Source organism: Lagopus muta, chromosome 13, assembly GCF_023343835.1.
Source record: "Lagopus muta isolate bLagMut1 chromosome 13, bLagMut1 primary, whole genome shotgun sequence".
Lineage (NCBI taxonomy): Eukaryota > Metazoa > Chordata > Aves > Galliformes > Phasianidae > Lagopus > Lagopus muta.
The window spans coordinates 10,652,789-10,674,658 of NC_064445.1; the positions used below are offsets into that span (position 1 = coordinate 10,652,789).

The window sequence follows — 21,870 nt, forward strand, 5'->3', positions numbered from 1 at the left end:
AAAATTCCTCTTGGTTGGCACAAGGCAGGTTCTGAGCCCAGCAAATCTGGGGGTTGCCACAAGTACCCCCACATTCTAGAATTTCATCTAGAACCCTGGGGCACACGCAGGCCAATGTCCTCTCTGAAGGTGAGATACCTGCTGCTTATCAGCTGAAGCCTTTGTGTCGCTGCTAGGAACACTGCATTAGCATCACACTAGGGCAGCCCATGGAAAGAAAGAGCAACAAAATGCCAGAGGTTTTGCTCGTTTTCCCTGCCTCAGGTTGAATCCATGCTTCTGCTTTGTCTTCTGTATTGTTTTCCATCTTGTGAGACTCTTTTTATTCCACTATGAGAAAGAATCTAGCTGGCAGCAGATTAATGCATGACAATCCTGTTATTACAGCTGTAAATAATTAACAACTAGAAAAAAAAAAAACACAAACATTTTAAAATCTTTTGTTGACTTTCTTTTCTCTATTTACTATCTGGTAGCCACTTTCTTAAGGGATTTCTCATGGAAACTGTGACTTTCCTCTTTCACTCTGTTTTCCCTTTCTTTTTCTCTCTCTCTTTCTGAGGTTTATGTTTCAGATGCTTTTTGGTGCAATGTTCAATGCCTGTTTGTATTTTTGAACCGTATTTTTCAACCTTTGCTGGAAAAAAAAAATATATATTGCCCATTCTAACGAGCAGGATTTTGAGTCCTGCGATTTTTTTCAGCTTTTAGCTTTTTCAGCAAGTTAAAGCAACAGAAAAATGTCTCAAAAATTACAGTGAAGTTCTGAAAAGAGATTAGAAAACGTCAGAAGCAAGAGCTATGTGAATGACATCAACAGGCTGAGTGGATGAGGAGGACTCTTCTGACCACCTACTGAATTCCTGACCTAACAGTAAGGCAGGACTAGACCTTTTCACTGAATGAATTCACTCCGCTTTTCCACTCTACCCACTCTCTTGAACTCTGATCAACAAATAAAAATTCATATTTTAAAAAAAACCCCACACCTCTGCACTGTTGTTTTTTGTTTGTTTGGTTGGTTTTTTTTCTAAGGTCTGATTCTCAAAACCAAAGAGAGAGAGTCCTCCAGGCTTCAGGCAGCCTGCGCAGCTGGAGAGTTTGTCCCTGAGATGAGCAGGAAAAAAACCCCAAGTATTCCAGGGGAAAATAAAAAGGCATAAAAATATGCTATGGTTGCCACTGTACCATATTTAAAATGCTTTTATTTCCAGTGGCAGGGGAGCACAGAGCACAGTATACATTCAAGGCCGATTGGCTGGAGAGAAGCCATGCTACTGTGCTGCTCAGCTGTTACAACAGCCAGCATCACTTTGGTCACTCATGCAGCTTCCAGGAGTGATTTAAGACTTAGCGTAGACCAGATACCTTTGCATCAGTGGGTTTTGATTGTGGCTGCCCTGGTTCTAGAGAATTAATTGTAGCTAGCTGATCATGCCACAACACTCAGCCAGAATTGGCACGTCCAGGTGACTGTGCTGTCTGCTAGCAAGGAAATTTAAGGTGTAGGGACTTCATTTGGATTTCCGATCCCAATTTGAGTAGGAAATAATTCCAGTATCATCATTAGTTTTCTGCACCTGAGGAAGTGGAGCTCTCTTCCCTTTCCCAGAGCACCATCTGGAAGCTGCACCAGGGACTTGCTGGCGGGACAGTATCTCCAAGCATATTGCAACCTTGAACAGGAAAGTTGCACATTTGAATTTGCTGCTTTCAGCGGAATCCTCCTTCTTGCTCAGACTCGGATGACAGAAGAGGCTCAGGAGCAGCGGGCTCGCAGCTGCTGTGGCAGATGGATGGTTACCACAGGTCTTAGCAGTACAGACTGCATATTTATGTCTTCCCAAGGAAGGAGCATAGCTCGTGACCTCAGTGAGAGCATATGAGGAAGGAGCCCACTATGTTTTCAGTGATTAAAGCTGGAACCTGGAGCTTTCACCCCTTTCCCCGAGCCCTCCCTCAATCAAAACAGCACAGGATTGCACCCAGCCTGAAAAGATCTTCCTGACTCAGGAGACAAAAATAAACAGCGATGTAAAAAGCTTCCCTGCATTATCACTTCTCTATTTGAACCTGGAACAAGGGCCCTGAAGAGGAACAGACTGTAATTGCAGTGTCCACAGAAAAGAAATACTAATGAAAACAGGCAGAGCTGGGAGAATTCACGAAGAAAGGCAGAGCAGAACAAGTATTTATTACTCTGCCACTTAGCACACAAGCTGACAGGTGTCTTAGGGAAGCAATAGCCAGCTTTTATTATTAGGTGCTTATAGCACAGCAGTGCTCAGGGAGGGAACTGTTGATGTGCGGCTCCTGCAGTGCATGATATTGGGAAGACAGAAATGTGTCCTTTGTGCCCAGACAGCCCCACAGCCACAGTGCTGCACACTGCCTCCTCATGGGGTAGGGGGAGAGCCCAACACCAGCCTTCAGTCAGCTTTCATGCATCCATGTGCTGAGATCAGAAACCCAACATAGCGTAGGGTTCCCTCTCTCATCTCTCCCCTCTCCCTGTAAGACAGGTAGGGCTGATGCTTCAGGACTCCCCGACTTATGGGGCTCTTCCATTTCTATGCTTTCTTCTGCAAAGTCCTGAACAAACTTGTCCATCAGCAGCTTGTTAGCAAGAGCATGATCTAAGCCTTTGCAGTTGCCCCACTGCATGGAGTACATCCGCGCTTGCTGGATTTATGGCTTGCTGGAATTCACTCCTCCTTAAACTTTCACACATTGGCAGGCTGCAGGAGCCTCACAGGGAGCACCAGACTTTGACACCTGAAGCACATCCTCCTGGGAACTGGAGGTAGAAAAAGGCTGCAATTTCTCCCATGCTCCATCCCAACCTCCTCTTGTCACACTAGTCAGACAGGTGAAGTGCTAGCAGCAAGGCACACTGCTTCCCAGCTCCATCTGTGGATGCTCACAGTCCTTCATGGGGATGGAGATGTCCTCCCCCACCTTCACACCAGCATCAAGCAGTGGGCTGCAGGGGGGTTGGATGGTGCACCTGGAGTTGTGGCTATCAGCCACAGGAAATCTCCCTCCCTGCTGTCAGTGGGAAACATCACCCTCCTGGTTGCCAGAGAAAAAACATCTGATAAACAGTACTGGGTGATTTCCTTTGGAAGGGAAGACATGTAGGAACTGTCTGAGCATTAGGCATTCAATAAAAGCACTTTGGAGTCCTGGATAAATAACAGTCTAGGAATGGCCAGCCATGGTTTGAGCAGAGGTATTGCTGTAGCCATGATAGTCTAAGGATGTAAGTGAGGAAAGGCTGGTAGGAAGAAGCAATATATTTTTATTATTCATGTAACACAGACAGGGAAAAGAAGCCAAGTTGTCAAGATCACAAAGTCCTCTTCTGATGTGGTGCCATGAAGGAGTGGGCTGGGCTGGGCTGTCTTCAGTAATGAGGCAATTGGAGAGCAAAGGCTCCTCGCTCCAAGCAGCACGGCAAGTCACTTACAAGGGAAAAAGTGTTCCTTTGGGTTTGTGAAGAATGAGGGAGCACAGGAGACTAAAAAAGAAAAAGAAAAACAAACAAAAAAAACCCAACCCACTGTTGTGTTTATTCAGAGAAAGAAAGAAAACCATGCAATATTCATGATGGAAAAAATAATAATAAAAGAGAGAGAACATTACATGTAGTACAGATACCTCCTCTGACATCAGCACATAATTTTTCAGCATGTGCAGGGTTTACATTTGCAAGAGGAGCAGTAAGGCTCAAGACTGGTCCCAGCTCAGCCATGTATCAGCCCAGCCCTGCACTGGAAATGACTGTAACTCATCAGCCCATCTCTCAGAGCTCAAGGGGAGCTGTTTAGGATCCTCTTACAATTTCTCTTTGCTGTTGTGAATCTTTAAATATCTGTGCCAGACTGTAATCCCCAGTTTGACCATAAAACTAGCCCTTGCCTTTATGCTGCCTTATTACACCATGCTTAAATTATGAGGGGTAGTGAGACAGGGTTGATAAGGAGGATTTATTAAGCTTGAATAACCATCTATAGCAGTGTAACATAGTGCTGAGAGATTTCCTTTCCCCAAGAACAGCTGCTGTCAGAATAAACTTGTTATCAGTTAGGAGCCCTCAAGCAACTGGTGCTGCAGGACCTCACTCAGGTCCCTCCAGGAGGGGTGGTGGGATGAGGCCAGCTTCCTCAGGAGGGTTTGAAAGATATTACTGATCAGGATTTGGGTGACATTACCTTTCTTAAGTTGAGGGTAGTTGCTGTGTTCTTTGTTGGGAGATCATTTGCATAATTTTGTTAGCGCCCAGCTAATAATGACATCACCTTCATTCTGCTGGACTGAGTGGGCTCTGTTGTCCTGGTAACCTTGGCTTTGAAGACTCATAGGAAGGAGGCAGGTAAGTGCTTGAAATTGCCATGTTTCAGCATGGCTTCAAATGCCTCTGATGGCTCAAGCCAGCTTTCCATAAATGAATTGGTAAACAAAATTCATTTGTTGCCTGAGGAAAACTGAGTGGAATTCAGTTAAAGAAAATACTTGTATAAAAAGGAAGGCTTCGTGAAGCACTTCCCCAACGACCTGGAGCATAACACAAATGAGATGTTCAGTGCTTCACCGCTCCCAAAGCCCTCCTTCCCCTGTGAGGGACGTTGGTCCCACAGCCAGGAGAAGGGATCTGTTTGTGTGCTGCAGGGCCTCTGGAGTTATGGAGAGGAATGGATGCATGTCTGATAAGAGAAATCTTTAATTACTTTCAAGTGCAACCCCAAGTGTGCTGTGCTTTACTCAGCCTGGATCAAAGAACCTCTCTGTTCCCAAAATTCGTGTTGCATTAGCCAAAGCACTTTGGATGGCACTGTCAGAGCTCGAGGCTTACCTGTTTATAATGAACCATTCTGACTGTGAACGCTTGTGGATTCTGTGGAAATCAGACCCATATGGTGTTAGTCCCTCTTCAAGGCCAGGTGGTATGGGGCCCTGGTTAGCCTGATCTGGTGGGGGCAACCAGCCCACAGAGGGGGCTGGAACTGGGTGGGTTTTAAGGTCTCTTGCAACCCAACCGTTTTGTGATTCTATAATACGAGTCAACCAGGTCTGGGCTTTTAGAGGTGCTTCCAACTGGGAAGCCCTAGCATTCTGATGGAAGATATGCAGTTTGGGGATGCTGTGTGCCATCTACAAAAGCTGTATCGATCTGATTTCATTGCAAAGTGAAAAATCACTAATACCGTGGTCAGGGGCTTTGTTTCTGCAGTCCCTAAATATTTTCCATGGGGGCACCCGAGGATCTGCAAGCAGAGTTATTTGGAAAGGCCACAGCATGTCAGGAGTGGTTGGTGTGCTACTGTCAGTAGGAAGTGGGTTGCAGCATTTATCCAAACCCTTCACAGTGTAACTGGTACCTCCCTGAAACTCTGCATCTCTTCACTTGCCTGGAACAAGTTGGTCATATGGAAAGATATTTCCTTCAAAGCTGAATCATTTGGCCCCTAAACAGGGGGACAGAAAGACACTTTTTTCGAGGCACAGAGAAAAGCAAGTTTCAGCTCCGTAATCTGGCATCTCCAAGACAAAGAGGACCTTGTTGTGAAGGTTTGGGCAGAGCTGGCATCACCTCCTGCCCATTGCAGGTCCTGACCCAATCTGATGGATGCTCAGAGCAGCTCCAGAGAACAGCCCTGGCTGCTGCAGGTGAGAGCAGAGCTGGGGAGGGAGCCCTGAGCGCTGTAACCCTGGGGAGAGCAGGGAATGGGGTCTGCATTTCTCATGCTCACAAAACGTCTATTGCTGGTGGATACAGAAAGTGCCTGAAATAGAAGTATTTTGGAAATAGTGAAAAAGGAGATTTCGGAAGGACTCCAACCGTTCTCCATGTGATTTGCTCAACCCTTCAGAGCATTTGTAGCTTTTTTTGGTGGTGGAAGCTATTCAGGGAATCTGACCTGGATTTTTACATCACTTTGGATGCCTGGAAATTGCACGTATTTAAAGCAAATAAGCCATTTGCTGAAAAAATATTACCCAGCTATGTGTAAGGGGAAAGCAGGTATTAAGAAAAATTAAACTAGCTTTAGTGCAGGTATTTTCTGGGCTCACAGTTTCCCATGTGTCACTGGTAAAGTGGAAGCACTAAAATTCTTGCCTGAAAAGTATCTGCTTCCTGATAGTAGTCAAATAGCAGATACATGAGAGGCTAAAATGCATGAGAGCCTCCGTAGTCACAGAGCCTCTAGCAATCTGTGGCTCAGGGATTTGCCAGCAGAAGTCCTTGTGCTTAATAGTTCTCAATGGATTTTGTGCTGCTGTTCTGTGAGTTGGTCTAGCAGCTCCTTAAACTCATACCTGTGTCCACATCTTGCTGAGGGGAGTTTCCCCACTTCTTTTGGGATAAAGAACTTTCCTTTAGGACTGGGGACTATGTTTTTTCCTTTTCATTAGATGGCCATGGGTGAGCTTGCATCAGAACAGAAGCCCTGGGTCCTCACCCATCCTTTCCCTGCCTCATGTAATCATGCAGTTAGCATTTGTGCTAGTATTTAGCTTTGTGCACTTTGTTTCCATGTAAGCATCTCTTCAGATGAAAGAACTGACTTTGGGCTCCTTGGAGTGCCTCCAATGATGCCTTTTCCAGCAAAGCACCCAGGACCCTGTTCTTACATGCCATGTTTTCCCTGTGACCAGTGGGATGTGCAGTGCTCCAGAGCACAGATGGCTTCTATGCTCCAGGGCAGCATTTCCAAAAGTCAGCCTAGGCAGCCCCAGAGCATGCTGAGACCTACAGCATCCAGGCTCAACCTCCTTGCTTCTTTTATTTCTTGTCCTCTGTAAGGACTGCAGCTCTCTAGTGGTCATGCCCCAATGGTGGTATTCACCTGGTGGTGCAAAGTGCCTTCTCAACCCACACTTACATAGCAGAAGTTGACCAGAGCCCACCGTGCAGGGCAGGGATCATATCTCCCCACATCCTTCAGTGTTCTCCACCCCTGGAAGATGCTCTGAAAGAGCAGAGCCTGTTTTGCAAAGCACTGCTGTTTGCCGAAGCCCATTGAATATGTGTTGGCAGACTATAGCTCTCTGCTTGCAGCACTTGAAGTAAATGAGATTGACACAAAGGACAGATGGACCAAAGCTACATGTGGGCAGCAGAGTGCGTGGAACCATCGCCTCCAAGCCCCACCCTGCAGCTCTGCCCTAACCCAACCATCCCTGCCACCAGGGCCACTAATGGTACTGCTAGAGCTCCAATGAGCAGCACCCCAGCTATTCCCACCATCCCCTCGCCCTTGCCCTGCCCTGAGAGACACTTCCATCTCATACCAGAGGACTATTGACCACTTTGCTCCCGGCTGCTGCCTGCCAGAAGCACCCAACAATGCTGGGGAGATTCAATGATGTAGATAAATATTTCTCAAGAGCACAATTTTCTTTGTTAGCGATCAGGACAGCTTTTTGAGGACAAAACATGGATTTAGAGCTTAATCCGTGGCTCTCGCTGTGTCACAAGCACTCTCTAACCTTTGAAGAAACCATGGTCGTTTTGGAGTTTCATAGTTAGACAATACCTTTCTCACCCTCCTTGTAATCACCAGCAAGAGTTCTGGGGAACCCAAGACTCAGATGCAAATGTGTCTCCCTGCCTTGAACCTGCTTGCATGGCATGTCTCCAGTTCTCCTGAGCTTGAGCTGGTCAGAGAAGTTCAAAGCAATTGCAGTCCCTCTGATACATGGATATGTTACAAATAAAAGTGACGATGCATTTTAGCATAAATAAATATTAATTTGATTTTTTTTTCCCACCATTTCATTTATTTGCCATCTGTGGTTCTCCTGATTAGAAAAGCATGTCATCATTTAATCAAGGACAGGAAAGGACGAGCTGGGGCTTGCCTGGCTGGTCCTGCAGCACAGGGATCACCTTGCAGATGGATGAATCCAGTGGTTAATCCGTGGCTGACATTGCTCATTAAATTACAGGGCAAGGAGTTAAAAGTTTGCTAGGGTGAGTTCAAACGATGCAGTTCAGCTGCAGAGCAGAGTTAATGTGTTTTTTAGCAGTAGGGATTCAGATCCAGAAAGCCCTGGCTGTGGATTGCCAGCCCTAAATTTCTGGAGATATCCTCCAAACTGAGCAATGAGGTGTTGGAGAGAGAGGGGAAAACACAAAAGGCAGCCAGTAAAGTAATCTGCAAAGGGGAAAAAAACAGTGGACAAAAGGCTTTGCTGTGCCAGCATTACAGCCACTCAGGCAGCCACAATAGAGTGCTTCCTCCCCATTCTTTGCACCCCAGCCCCAGACATTTGTGGTTATTATCTTGCCTGGAACATATGGATGTTGACAAACAAAAATGCAGGTAGTTCTGATTTTTCTTCTGTGTGTGGTCAAAGGGACAGAGTCATCTGCCCTTCAGTGTCTGATTTTTCATTGTCCTGGCACTGCTTTATTCCCTCTGCTACACAGTATGAAACAAAGACCTGAATTATGGCAGAAGATAAATGGAGGCTTTGAGAAACTATTAGAACGATTAGGCACTGAGGAACAGAACGGGGGGAGAGCAGAGGGCTTGCTGCTATGAAGGCCTGAGTGTTAGGAGCACTGGGGAGGTTTGGAGCTGCTCCTCCAGATGGGAAGAGGGAGAGAAATGCAGAGAAAAGCCTGAAATGGTGGCAGCTACTGCCAGCAGCTGCGCTGTGACCGGCCACTGAGGTGAGACAGCCTGACAGCAGCCCGAGTCTGAGCAGGGCACTGCCATGCCATTTCTGTGGCTCTGCACCTCCTGTATCACCTCTCAGGTCCTGTATCACCTGAGCCAGGGTGAGAAGTAACTCCCTGTCCCACCAAGACAGAAGGGCAAGCAGGAGACTGGGAAAGAACATGGCCAAGGGGCAGCTCATCACGGGTGAGTTCTGGGAACATGGAAGCTTCTCCCAAAAAGGAAGGAAGACTCCATATACGTGCGCCTTTCCTCAGCTTCCCCTCCAGGTGGCTGCTGGAGATGGTACTTGGAATTACCTACAATGGCCCCTTCTAGAATTACAAAATTTAGGTAGCAAAATATGACAAAGATCACCATGCCCAGTGGTCAACTCATGCCCCCCATGCCCAGTGACTGTGTCCCTCACTGCCACTTCTCCATGTTTCTTGAAAGCCTCCAGGAATGGTGACATCCCCATCTCACCAAGCAGCCTGTGCCAATACATCACCACTCTATTGGAAAGGAAATTTGTACTAATATCCAACAGGAACCTCCTGTGGCACATCTTAAGGCCATTACATCTCATCCTATCTCTGTTAATGACAAAAGAGGCTGATCCCCCTTTACTACAACTTCCTTTCAGGTCAGTGTAGAGAGAGAGATAGTCCTTGCATATTTCCATAATTAACAAGGATGCCGCCACCCCATTTCCCCAGCAAACAGTCACCGGTCTGTGATGTCACCGTCATGCAGCACGGTCACCACGGTGACGTCTGTGACCATCCCAGCCCACTCCCCACGCCTCACACCACGGCTGCCATTGCGCTCCATCCTGCTGCTGGCAGGACGACCCTGGTTGGCCGGGGAGATCGCTGCGGACAGAAATTTCTGTCAGCGCCAACAGTTAATAATTAAGATGGAGACATCTTCATCAGAAACTCCTGGAGTTTCTGTTCCAAATGCTGGCTCGGCAGACCCGGCTTCTTCTGTCCCGCAAAGATGGGGTAAAAGAACAGCTCGGGATGCTGCCTTAGGACCGACACGAGAAGAAGACACTTCTCAGGGTTCACAGGAGCAATCCTGTGCCAAAAGACAACGCCTTGATCTTTCCACCAAGGGCTCCTGCAAAGCCCATGACTCGGCCTGCTGCTTTCTAACAAAGCTCCGTAAAATTGTGGACAGCGACTGCTTCCAGTCCATCTGGTGGGGCGACGATGAGAACACCATTGTGATTGAGGAAACCCTCTTCAAAACAGAAGTGCTGGGAAGGACAGGACCTCTACACAACCTCAGCATTGGCTGCATGAAAGCCTTCGTTCGCCAGCTCCACCTGCACGGCTTCTTCATTGTGGACAGCGATTTGCCCACAGCTGCCTCTCGGGCAAAACGCCCAGCAGGCGCAGCCGCGTCTGTTTGCAGTGAGGTACGCAGTCCCCCTGCCCATAGGACACCTCTCGGGACAGGTGCATTGGTGGCCGGTCCCACCTGAGGGGGCTGCAAGCTGGTGGTATTTGGGTTTCCAAACCCGCTTTCCTGCTTTGACAATCCTAAAATTTCTGATTATGACTTAAAGTAGCTTTGTCTTTTCCAACCTGGAAACGGTGGCATCTAACTCTTCTCCTCTGCATTTTGCAGTTGCTCTGCTACTACAACCCCAGTTTCAAGAAAGAGTACCCATGTCTGCAGAAATGGTTCAAGCGGAGCGCTGGCGTACGAAGGAGAGCATCAGCTGCATTCCCACCAGAGCTGGATTTCGAGGAGGGCCCTGTGAGCAGCCTTACAAACAGACGGCGAGGCCCTGCAGCATCAGCGGGCAGTGAGCCCGCTGCTAGCAACAGCGGAGCTGGAGGCGACCGAGTTGGACATCAGCACAATTCATGCCATAGCAGATAGAGATCCTAGGTTCCAAGTGAACAGAGTAGATTAGTTCCAGAAATAAACATCCTAAATATTCTCCAGTTGCCTGTCCTGTTTCCACATTTGACGGTGGCTCTTCCTGTGCCCAAGGGTGGGGGTACTTCAGGGAGGTTTCATTTCTCTCACCTGGGCCAAGCAATGCTGGGAGCACACGGCAGGAGCGGGGAGGTACGGGCTGTAAGCTGGAGGTGCCTCAGGTACCCGATCCCCTTCCTCCTCTCTGCCTGTGCTCTCTGGGTGGATGCCACCGTGGCAGTGAGCCATTCAGCTTGTGGGGATCCCTGGTGGTCACGGAGGTGAAGTCGGCTGTCCTGCAAGCAGCATGTGTCTGGCAGCAGCACTGCCCTTCTGCTCACCAACCTGAGCCATGCTGAGCTTCCTGCCAGGGAGCGGCTTCCAGCTGTGGGCAGCTTGCTGGTGCAAATGCTGATTGAATCCTGCTCCAACATCAGAGCTGAGCTCAGATGCCACGCAGGTGGGTGCTTGGGAAATATTCATTCTGGCAGTAATCAGGGACAGCTCTCTGAGCTGCTTGTGTCAGACCTCCGAACTTTTAGAGGAGCCCTAAAGGGTGCTGTAGCAGAAATACCACATCCATCTCTTTTCCTTACCGAGAAAGTAATTAGATATAAGAGTCATCTGCCCTCCTGAACGTCTGATAATAATCCCAAAGTTTAAGCCTTAGGTCTGAGATTTTATCTGGCTTGGGAAGAGATTGTATTCCCCCCAGATCAGACTTTGTGGCAATGGAAAATGGGATCATGACTCTCCTGCTGGTAGAGTGGTGCGTAACAGTGTTGATATAAAAAATTTGTAATCTCTTTAGAAAAGAAAGGCCTGGTTTTGCTTGGCAGGTGTTATTTATTTTTCCTAGCAGAGGGTGTGAGAAGCTGCAGTTGGAATTTCTGGTTGGCTTCCCAAGATACTACTGTGACATTTTAATGATGTAATTCCCCTCAAAGGTGGCATTTTCACTTGTTCTCCTGACCTATTGCTGTACATTTGGTGTGAAACAAACTGCATTGCTATCAGCCCTGACATCTCAGGCCCAGTGAAAAAAATAAGGCTGCGATAGTGATGCAGTGAATGGGCTCTTCATCCTGTTAATCCCTATCACGGTGCCGAGGGATATCTTGCCAGCACACTCCAGAGCCATGGTCTCTTCAGGTGAACACAAATGTGATGCTGTTCACCTTTGCAGCTCCCACTGGCAGAGGTCCTGATCCAAGGAGCAATAATTTGGTGATTGCTGGCCTGATTAGATCTTGCTCCTGCAAAGCTGCAGGTGATATTAGTGCTGTTTGGACCCTTTTCTCACCTTGCTTCGTCAGATGAGATGCACCAGGGCATAATGTGGATGCAAGTCCTTCCCATGCATCCAGCTCTCAGAAACACCCTGGAGACATAGGAGGTGCCCAGCGGAGGAACGGGCTTTGCAGGATGTCCTACAGCCAACACTCTGCTTTCTGCTCTCCTGGGACAAACCAGATGATGCTGGTGTAAAATGCATACGATGAATAACACAACTGCAGCAAAACAGTTTATGTAAAGCACTGATGTGGGAGAAGTTTCATAAGAGGTTTCATACCTCAAAAAGGCCTTTTGTCAAAAATAGAAGCATTTTCTCTGAGGAAAAAAAAAACACGCAAGAGCTTCTTGCAGAGCGCTCCTGCTGTGCTGGTGCAGAGACCCTTTTTGGGAGTGAGAGACTCTGTGACTTCTCCCTTCTGAGCAGGTTAGAGCACAGCCAACCCTAATGCTCAGGCTGGGGACACGGAGCTCCCACCCCAGGGGCAGGGCAGTCGTGGTCACTGGGAGAATCCAGGCAGAGAATCCAGGCCATGGAAATCAATGCAAATGACTTCGCTTGCAGAGTTTCAGCCCATTTGCTCTGTAGGAAGCAGGGCTGTCAGCAGGGACAGGCAGTGAGAGGGGTGGGATCTCACAGCTTAGGAGAGGAGATGGGGAAGGCAGCAGATGAGGGTTTTCTGCCTTTGGAGAGGATGTCAGCTCTGAGCAGGCAGGCTGGGTGTGATAGGGACACAATGAGAGTAGCCAGCACATGGGAACAGGGAGCAGTGCCCCCAGATAGGCTCTGTACCACAATATTTGGACTGGTTGTTTCCAGTCCAAAAAAACTCCACCTGTGTCTCCAATAATTATTTCTAGATGCTTTAAAAGAACAGCACTCCCTTTGGAGAAGGGCTCTGTTTGCATTCATAGCTGCGTGTGATTAGATGCATGCCACAGCTACCACTGTCATTGTAGGTTAATTATCGGTAGTAATTAATCATCACCGCTTCAGAAGGGTTTTCCTGCTGATTGGCATTCTCAGTTTTCCCCCTGCCAGTGAAGCTTCAGTTTGGCAGGGATTTCTCCAGTCCCAACAGGTGCTGGGAAGGTGGCACGGGAAGCTGGGTTGTCCTTCCTGGGGGATTCTTTAATTCTTAATTTAAATATAGCCAGCTGACATCTCTCCGTGCTCACATGAAGCTTTACACACAGTCTTCTACAATAAGTCTTGCTGACTTTCTCTGACTGAGGGGAGATCTTCTTGCTCTCTTCCAATACCTGAAAGATGATTGCAGCAAGAGTGAGGTTGGTCTCTTCTCACTGGTGACAGGACGAGGGGAAATGGCCTCAAGTTGCACAAGAGGAGTTTAGGTTGGATATCAGGAAAAACGTCTTTACAGAAAGAGCTGTTAAGCACTGGAATAGGCTGCCCAGGGAGGTGGTTCAGTCACCACCCCTGAATGTGCTTAAAACCCATTTGGATGTGGTGCTCAGGGGCATGATTTAGCGGGGGTTGTTAGAGTTAGGGTAGTATGGTTTGGTTGCGGTTGCGTTTGATGATCTTTAAGGTCTTTTCCAACCTGAGCAGTTCTATAATTCTAGGTAGTTAAGCAGCGGGAACAAACCCTGTGAAATATCTATCTGGTGGTAGCATATCAGTTCTCAAACACCTGTAGGCAACGTCAGCTTAGAAGAGGAAGAAGGAGGTATCAGGAGGATCCAGGAGGCCACCCCAAGGATGGAGAGCCCCCAGGAGTGCTGCTGGCTGTAGGGCAAACAGACATGACCATGGCCACAAGCATCCATGCCTGGCAGAAGACACTTCCAGCATCGGCCTCTCCACAACACTTTGGTTTTCTTTCTTTTTTTCTGGCAGATCCATGTGCTGGATCCTAAAATGGGGTCAGACATATGGGATGGTGGTGTAAACAAATCCAACTGGCTCGAGTTCAGGTTCATAAGAAACTCAGTTGCCTTTTTATCTTTTTCGAACCAAATCTCAAGCATAAATGACACGGACGAGGCACCTCCTGGTGCCTGCAGCTGCTCCCCAACATTGCCTTTCCCATCCCTGTTCCTGCTGGTGGCAGGGAGCTGCCAGCTGAACGCCAGCCCCCCCGCAGCCCCACTCACATCCAGCAGCAGTTCAGCCAACTCAGAGCGCTTCAGACTCAGTGAATTATTTTCTGACAGAATGTTGGTTTATTGGGAAATTTCCGGCTGGCTCTAATTGGGACAGCTGTTGAGGCGGCAGTTTTCCTGAGAACTAAAAGTTGCTTTCAGATGAGTATGGCTCCTAAAATGGTGCTGCTTTGATAGCTGCTCACTGCCTTTCTTGTCTGATTACTGAGCTTAGCATCTCCTTGCAAGCTTTAAAAAAAATCCACTTTGCCTGTCTGATCTTCCTTTTCTCTTTACTAAACATTATCTTCGGTCCTCCCTCCTGCTTCAAGGAGAACCTGTCAGCTTCCGTTTTATCCTAAATTTGAGCTTTGCAGAAATTAACATGAATAGCATTTCACGTTAAGAGAATTTGCATTGTTTTCTATTTTTATTTTTTAACTCTGTAGCAGAAATGCAGAGTCACAGCCTAAACCAGTGATTGAGCACCTGGTGGGAAGGCAGGGCCAACCCAGGGGAGCTCAGGTGCATGCAATGTATGTGAGTGACCAGAAGAGTGGAGCCAGGATCCACCCCTTCCCAGACCTCATTTAAGGGTTGGCAGTGGAGGTGTTGATGTCCCACTGGAGTTTTGTCTCTACCTGAGGCTTTTCCAAGGTGAGTAGTTTTTCTTCCTTTGTTCCTGCATCTGTGGCTTCTACAGATTTGGGCTTGTCCTCTTTTGCTGTAGCCTAGGGTTATGCCATCCTGCTATTATTGCTGTGCTTTTCATCATGTTATAGCATTGCATACCCCAAGCTTCCTGGTGTTCACAAACACTGTCAAAAAAGTCAAAGCAAGCATTTGCATTGTTGCTTTAGTATGGGAGATCCTGCCAAGAAAATTAACGGGGCCTGTCGCCACAAAGGGAACAAACTCATCTCAATCTGCTGATGGTATGAGACACACCGCCTGCTAGCTTCTGTAATGACTTGCTTAAAAAAAAAACATAATTGTTTTTTTCTTTTCTTTCCCTCATAGACGCTTGCCAAAGTTGAGGAGTTGGATAAAGGTGTATGAAGGCTCCCAAACAGCTCATCGGTCCCATAAACTCTATTTGTGTGATGAAAGCCTTTGATAAGACAGTATTATGAGCATCGCCAATTTGTCGATAGTGTTGGGGGAGGTTCAGGGTGGTACTACTGAGGCAGTAGCACAGACTGACCAGGGAGGTGGGGGAGTCACCATCCCTGGAGGTGTTCAAGAATTGTGTTGGTGCCTCACTGAGGGACATGGTTAGTGGGCACAGTGAGGATGGATTGAACTTGATGATCTTAGTGTTATTTTCCAACCTTAATGATTTCATGATTCTGTGATGTGGAAATTTTTCCTATATGGATTTTCAGCAAAATAGAGCAAATAAGAAAAAATTATCTTTGTATTTTGTTCAAGCCAAACAGTGGTTCTTTCTCCGTTCTTTTATTCAGAGCAGGTCACATTTTAAACGAACATTGGTGTGCTGAGGTGGAAGAACTTGAAGCATTTAATTTAGAAAATGGATTGATGTAACACTTTGGCATTCTTAAGCAAAACACTTCATTTCAAAACAGTGGCAAAAAAAAGAAAGTGTTTTGATTGCTGCTCTTTATTCTTGGATTGTGATTTTTGTTTGTTTTTCTTCTAGCTTAAACTAATTGCCAAATTCTGCCTAAATTTGCTAATTGTTTAGATGCCGCAGGACTCCGTTGTGCAGCTAAATTTGTGATTCATTTTGAATGAGAGATGTTTGACTGCAAATCACACACATACAAGGAGTTGAAGGGGAAGTTCTTATTTCTGGGTCCTGATGCACGGTTCTGCGTTGCTTACACCAAGAACGATTACCTGGCAGCACCACATCCTTTAATTCCCCACAGGCAATGCAGAGTGCTGCTCCTGTTCACAAAGGCTGCTGGAAAGTAATGCAGTGCCAGCGCTGTCTCCCTGGGCTCAGTACTGCTGTGTGGCCCTTCCTCATGGGTGAAGAGCCTGGCAGCCCCGTGGGGGCCATGTGGTGGTGGAGGGCCCTTTGTTGTGTCTGTGCAACCTATGGGATGCACACAGCACCTCACGCTGCTGCTGACCAACAGTTGGTGGCAGCAGGAAGGGATGCAAGAGGAGTGAAGTTTATATTTAGAGCCCGAGGATGCTCCTTCATCAGATTACAGCAGTTTTAAGTAGGTCAGGCTGGAGACCCGAGAAACCCGAGTCCCCTTCAAAGGCATCCGTCCGTCACTTATTATTCCAGGCATTTCCCTTTCGCTCTGCCTTCCTTTCACAGCCCTTTGTCACTGCTTCTGGGCCGTGCTGGCTCTCGCCGTGCTTCCCAACACTTGCTCCTTTCATTGCTTTTCCCTCTTACCCCCTCCCCTCCCAAGCCCTGGTTCCTCAGTGCTGGGACACTGACGGCACTAAGCCAGGGGATGCCTGTGGGTGCTGTTGTGGATGCAGTCCTACAGCTGTGTGCATGGGGTGTTCTGCAGCACCACATCCTTTCCATCCAGACAGGAACACTTTTGGGTGACAGAAATGAAAGTCTGCTTTCCCCTATCTCAGTTTTCAGTAGGGTTTATTTTATTTTTTAACTCCATGCCTCCTTCGAGCTAATCACAAGGGAACGCTGAGTGCTTGTTTTTCCATATTCTGACAGGTGCTATTTTGCTATTTGCTTGTGATGATTCAGGACATTTGCATCTCTTTGTCCTTAATTAAAAAGCACTTCACCCTTGCTGCAGGGATATGGCACATTTCTCTTGATCTATTCATTTTTGGGGATTTTTAATCAACATATCCACTCCATCAGCACGGATGCATTTCTGACAGGGCGGGGGGGTGAAGCTCAGTGCAGTGTGTGGAGAGCTGTGTGGGTGTAATTATGGCTTGCTCTTTTCGGGGGGATTTGACTGCTGTTGGGAGGCATTCTCTAACAGCCTCCTGGGAGACAGAATCCCTTGTCCACCAAACTCATAGGCGATGAAAGAAGGGAAAATTGCTGCCTGGCTCTCCCAGGAGCCAGTGGTTTTTGCTTTGCATGCTGCTCTCTTTTTGGACCCCCTTGGACTCCATTCTGCTTTGATGCATCCCCTGCACCTCAGTCTCTTCACTACATATCCCAGAACTGTGTGCTGAATGCATGCAGCTGCCTAAGGGGTGCTCCCTGACCTTCATCCCAGATGCACTTTCAGCAAGGTGAAGAGAACTGCCTTTGGGGCAGAGCCTTACTGAACTGCAGTGCATCGCCTGAGGCTGTTGGATAGATATGAGTACCTATGGCAGCAGGAGGTGAAAACACAGGTTCTAGAAGCTGCATCTGTCAGAGTACCTGGGCAATGGTTGTATGGAGGGGGGAGACCCCAGTGCTGTAGCCCATGTGTGTTCCTGAACCTCTTTCCTTTATATCCTACAGACCCCAACACCAGGAACTCCGCTCCCATTGCTGTTCCCTGATATTCCAGCCTCAAATCTCTTTCCTCCCACAGTCTATTAAGCTAAAACAAACCTTGTGAGGTTCCTGCTGCTTTCACAGTGTTTATCTGTGCAGCTCTTCCTGGCCAGAGTGTGTGGGTTCATGGGAACCTTTGAAGATTATTACTTTTCCATTTTTTGAACAGGCTTCAGTCTCTTCTCCAATCTTTTTATTTCACCTCCTTTCAACACATCGGCCCGATTTTTGCTGAGACTTAACAGCGACAAACAAGATTAAGACTGGAGCTTAGCCAGCATTAGGGGAAGATATCTCCTTCCTGATGTGCTGGCAATTATTAGACCCCGGTGCCAGAATCCCTCTCCAGAAATGCAGGCATTTCTGCCCAGTTGGTTTTGCAGTGTGGAGGCTGCAGGGCACCAAGCATGGCTCTGCGTCAGCTTCTCTGTGCCTCAGCTGCCACTGATTGCTTTTGGCAGCTGGAGGGGCTGGGGTAGTGGAGGAGAGCACCAAGAGGGTCAGCATGGATGTTAGGAAAAAATTATTCTTAGAAAGTGTAGTGAGGCAGTGGAACAGGCTGCCCAGGAAGGTGAGGGAGTCACTGTCCCTGGAGGTGCTTAAGGAAAGTGTAGATGTGTTACTGAGAGTTGTGATATAGTGGGCATGGTGGGGATGCACTGATGGTAAGATTGGGTGATCTCTTCTCTTCAGTGCTCCAGGTGGGAGCAGATGGCCCTGCAGAGAGCCCATCAGAGTGCACTGAGGTATGGCAGGTCTCATCTGCCCAAGAGCCACCTCTTTGGTGAGCTCTCACCAACACAACTGTGATGGGGGGGCACCAGGGACTGCAGCATCCCATGAGCTGCATCCCTAGCCCGTGGCAGAAGCCAGCCCCTCCAAAACATGTTCCCGGGGTCCTGTACTTCAGTGTGGACTCTTCCCTCCTGCTGGAGGGACACCAGATCTTCACGAGGGAGGGAAGTAAAGAGACCCTGAAATACCTCACAGCTTCCAAGAAGAGGTGTGAGAACATGGGCTAGTTGCAGGCATCTGTTGCAATTGCAGCAGCTGAGCTTGGCCACAGATGAGCAGTTAGCATTATTTACTATTGTACAAACATTCCTGATACAGCATGGAGAGAAGTCATTGAAACCCTGCAGCTCCAAGCAAAAATGCCTAAAGACATTAACAACAAATAAACTGTGCTCCTCCTTTAAGTCCTGCTAGGGAGGCCAGTGGGTTCCTGAGGAGCTGCAGTACAGAGACAACTGAGCACTGTTCTGGCTGGCTGCATCTCCCCATGAGGTTTTCTGATGAGCCACAGCTTGTGCATGTGCAGGCTCTGCCCTGAACTCAGCCATCCCCTTCGGAGAGCTGTAAACCCACCTATTTCCCAGCTACTAGAAAGTCACAGTGTGAAATGTTATTGGCATTCCAATCCCAGTGTTTATCACCTTCTTTGCCTTCCTGATTCCTTTTCCCCTATGCCGAACTATTGTGACAATGGTTGTCAAGGAGCCAGCTTGTTTGTGTCCAGGAGTAGCCACACTTCTGTAGTGAAGGGGAGCAATTGCTTTTGTTCCTGCAGCTGCGTGTCCCCAAAATTTACACCAGGAATTGCACACCTTTCAGAACACGTCCTCTTTGGGAGCGCTGCTGTTGTCTGCACACCCAACCACAGTTCTTGGTCCTGTGACAGACATGTGACATCCAGTGCATGGATGGCATAGCTGCAAATCCCCCTTTGAAACTCCAATGGAGCTCCTGCTGCTCAATTTGCTGTGATTTTTTTCCTTTTTCACCAAATGCTGCCAACTCTCTTCACCTCCGCACTCTTTCCTACGTACGTGTTCTCTTTTTATGTATTGATCCCGAGGAGGAATATAGCATTTTAAGCCCCAAGCTGGGGAGAGAGCCAGAAGAACAGAACCATAAAGAAAAAAAAAGCCAGTGATGGCATCATTCCCATCGCCAGCATGACAGCAGGAACCATTTTGACACCCAGGATCAGATCACGTATCCACTTGGTGATCTCTTCCCACTAACTAGCTTGAAAGAGGGATTTTTCACACCGGAAATGGAAGGGAGACTCCTTCAGGCCCTGACTGATGTAGTAGTGGAGGCTGAAAGCAAAGTTCTTGCTTCCATCAATGCCCCATGGGACAGCTTGCATCAGCTCTTGGCCTGGGCTGTCCTCCCTCACCCTTCATTCTCCTTGGAAAATCTTCATGTCACGTTTCTTCAGTCTCCAAATGATTTTATTTTTTTTAATCCACGAGTTCACTCCAGCACCTAAAAATCAAACCATGTCCTCTCTGCTTCATCTATCATCACTGTCCGTGATGCTGAAGACCAGCTGGAGCAGTTATTGATGTCATGTGAGCCCAGATGCAGCATCTGCTGCTGTGCCCGGTCTGCCTGGTGAGCCTGAACAGACAAAACCTGGATGTGTTGAACAAATGCCCTCCGAGAGGAAACAAATGTCTCTACCATGCAGGACATGCCCCAGCTCAGAGAAGAGAGTTTAGGCTTCCGGAGGGGTTTTTCATCCTCTGAGTTTTCCAAGTGCACTCCTTGGACCAAGCTTCTGAGAAAGGCTCTGAGAAACGGCAGGGAACCCACATAGCTGCCAGGTCACAGCGTGGCCCCGTTTTATTGCCAGGAGGAGAGCGAGCATCGGCAACGGCGACTCAAACCCTCCTCCGTCGTCCGACGGACGATGTGGAGCAAGGACAGGAGGCGGGAATAGCAAATGCCCCTCCGTGCCGCCCTCCAGAGCCTGATTTTTCCCATCTCCTGACGCCTCACCTTAATGCTTCCCACACTTCGGTGTCCGCCCGCCCCCCCCCGGTTTTCCATCAGCGCAGCCCAGAGGAGCGGCCGCTGTCCATGGTGCTGCCCGCGCCCCGAGCGCTGCGGAGCGGAGCGCTTCGCCTTCCGCCCCCCCTGCGCCGCCGCACAGATTGCGCGGCTGACACTGCAAAGGAGATTCGGAGGGAGACCGGCGCAATTCAGAAGGTGCTGCACGTGTGCCTAGATTTGCACAGGGCTCTGCACAGGGTTATGGGGCGGCTCCCACGAGAATCCCGCTAGCTCTGCACCGTAGGGGAGACCAGGCACAGGGCTGGAGCTGCCTCTGCTTCTCCCAGCGCTGTTTCTGCAGCCCCTGCGCAGGCGGTGAGGAGAGCACGAGCAAAGCCTCATTCATTGTGGCAGCAGAGTCCCCTGGGCTCTGTGTACGTGAGGACTCTGTAAATAATTGGTTTTATCAGTTTGCCAGCTAAACCATAATACCAGAAGGGACGAAAAGCTACTTGAATGAAACATTTCATCTCCTGTTTAAGTTCGGATAATCCCACAACAGAAGACCTCAAAACAAATGTCTCTTCTAAGTGGAGAACAGGGACTGTTTCCTCCCAACTCGCTGGTGCAGGACATTTTGTGCTTCTCAGCATTCAGACTGAGGGTTGTTTCTTTTCTGTTCAAAACCATTCACTGTGAATTTGAAGAGGCTTCTTCCTGCTTGAGCCTGCACTGTTGGTAAATCAGGTGTTGGAAAGGCAGTGCTCTCTCCTTCCTCTCCTATGCACAGCATCAGCATGCTTCATTCCTACCTTGGGCACAAGTAATAGAGCAATTGAATGAAGAAACCACCACAGATGAAGAAGAGCAGGACAGGCAGTTGCTCAGTGCTCCCAGTGCATACAACCACCTGAAAGGGCATATGTCCCCAAAACAGCAGCACGCTCTGCTCCCCAGCCTCTGCTCAGGCCACCCCCAGCTCTGTGGGCACCGTGCTGCCCCAGGTCTCCATGCTCATGTAGCAGAAGAGATGGTCAAACAAGTTGGTGCTATGAATTTCCACACGTACCACTTCACATCCTGCGTCTTGAGGGGGAGCTGAGAGCACATGTATGAACCCCTGGATTTTCTGTGATCTGTTCAAGCCTACAACTACTCAACAGCTGCATCCTCCTGTTGCGTTTTTCCCCACTTCAGCTTCATCTGGGTCCCTGAAGGACTTCTGGGGCAATCTGGTGCCTTGCTTTGAAGTTGAAAGAGCTCTTTTCACCTTCGCTGTTGCTTTGATTTTCATTATTTACTCTTTTGACATGTGCTTCCTATAAATCCATCATCCCAGAGTGGCTTCTGTGCATGCACTAAAAGCAACATCAGCTGCAGCTGCTCAGTTACAAGGAAATTCCATCTTGGAGCTGCGATGCTTGCAGCTGCCTCCTATGGCTTTGATGCTGCTCAGATCTCATGCTTGAGGGTTGAGGTGATCACTGCAAGAATCAGCAAGGGAGAGCCTGCGTAGGAAGAGCCTTGCAAAATCTCCTGGGTGCACTGCTGTTATTTACTGCTGTGCTCCTGTAGCCCCTCTCATCCCCATTGAGACTGGTCCTGGCTGGAAGACATGGAGTG

At 48.3% G+C, this 21,870-nt stretch overlaps 1 protein-coding gene across 1 annotated transcript; it reads left to right on the forward strand.

Annotated features, from left to right (window-relative positions):
- Positions 1–9,453: 9,453 nt before the first annotated feature.
- On the forward strand, positions 9,454–10,565 carry LOC125699927 (heat shock transcription factor, Y-linked-like). The gene is made up of 2 exons (XM_048959973.1): positions 9,454–10,095; positions 10,308–10,565. The coding sequence occupies exons 1-2, from the start codon at positions 9,589–9,591 to the stop codon at positions 10,563–10,565; spliced, it is 765 nt and encodes a 254-aa protein (XP_048815930.1). The 5' UTR covers positions 9,454–9,588.
- Positions 10,566–21,870: the final 11,305 nt, after the last annotated feature.

What these genes read in the sequence shown, in the direction of transcription:
- LOC125699927 (XM_048959973.1), top strand. Translation starts at nt 9,589, where the DNA reads ATGGAGACATCTTCATCAGAAACTCCTGGAGTTTCTGTTCCAAATGCT. An exon ending in CCGCGTCTGTTTGCAGTGAG is followed by an intron (nt 10,096 to 10,307) that starts GTACGCAGTCCC and finishes TGCATTTTGCAG; the next exon opens with TTGCTCTGCTACTACAACCC.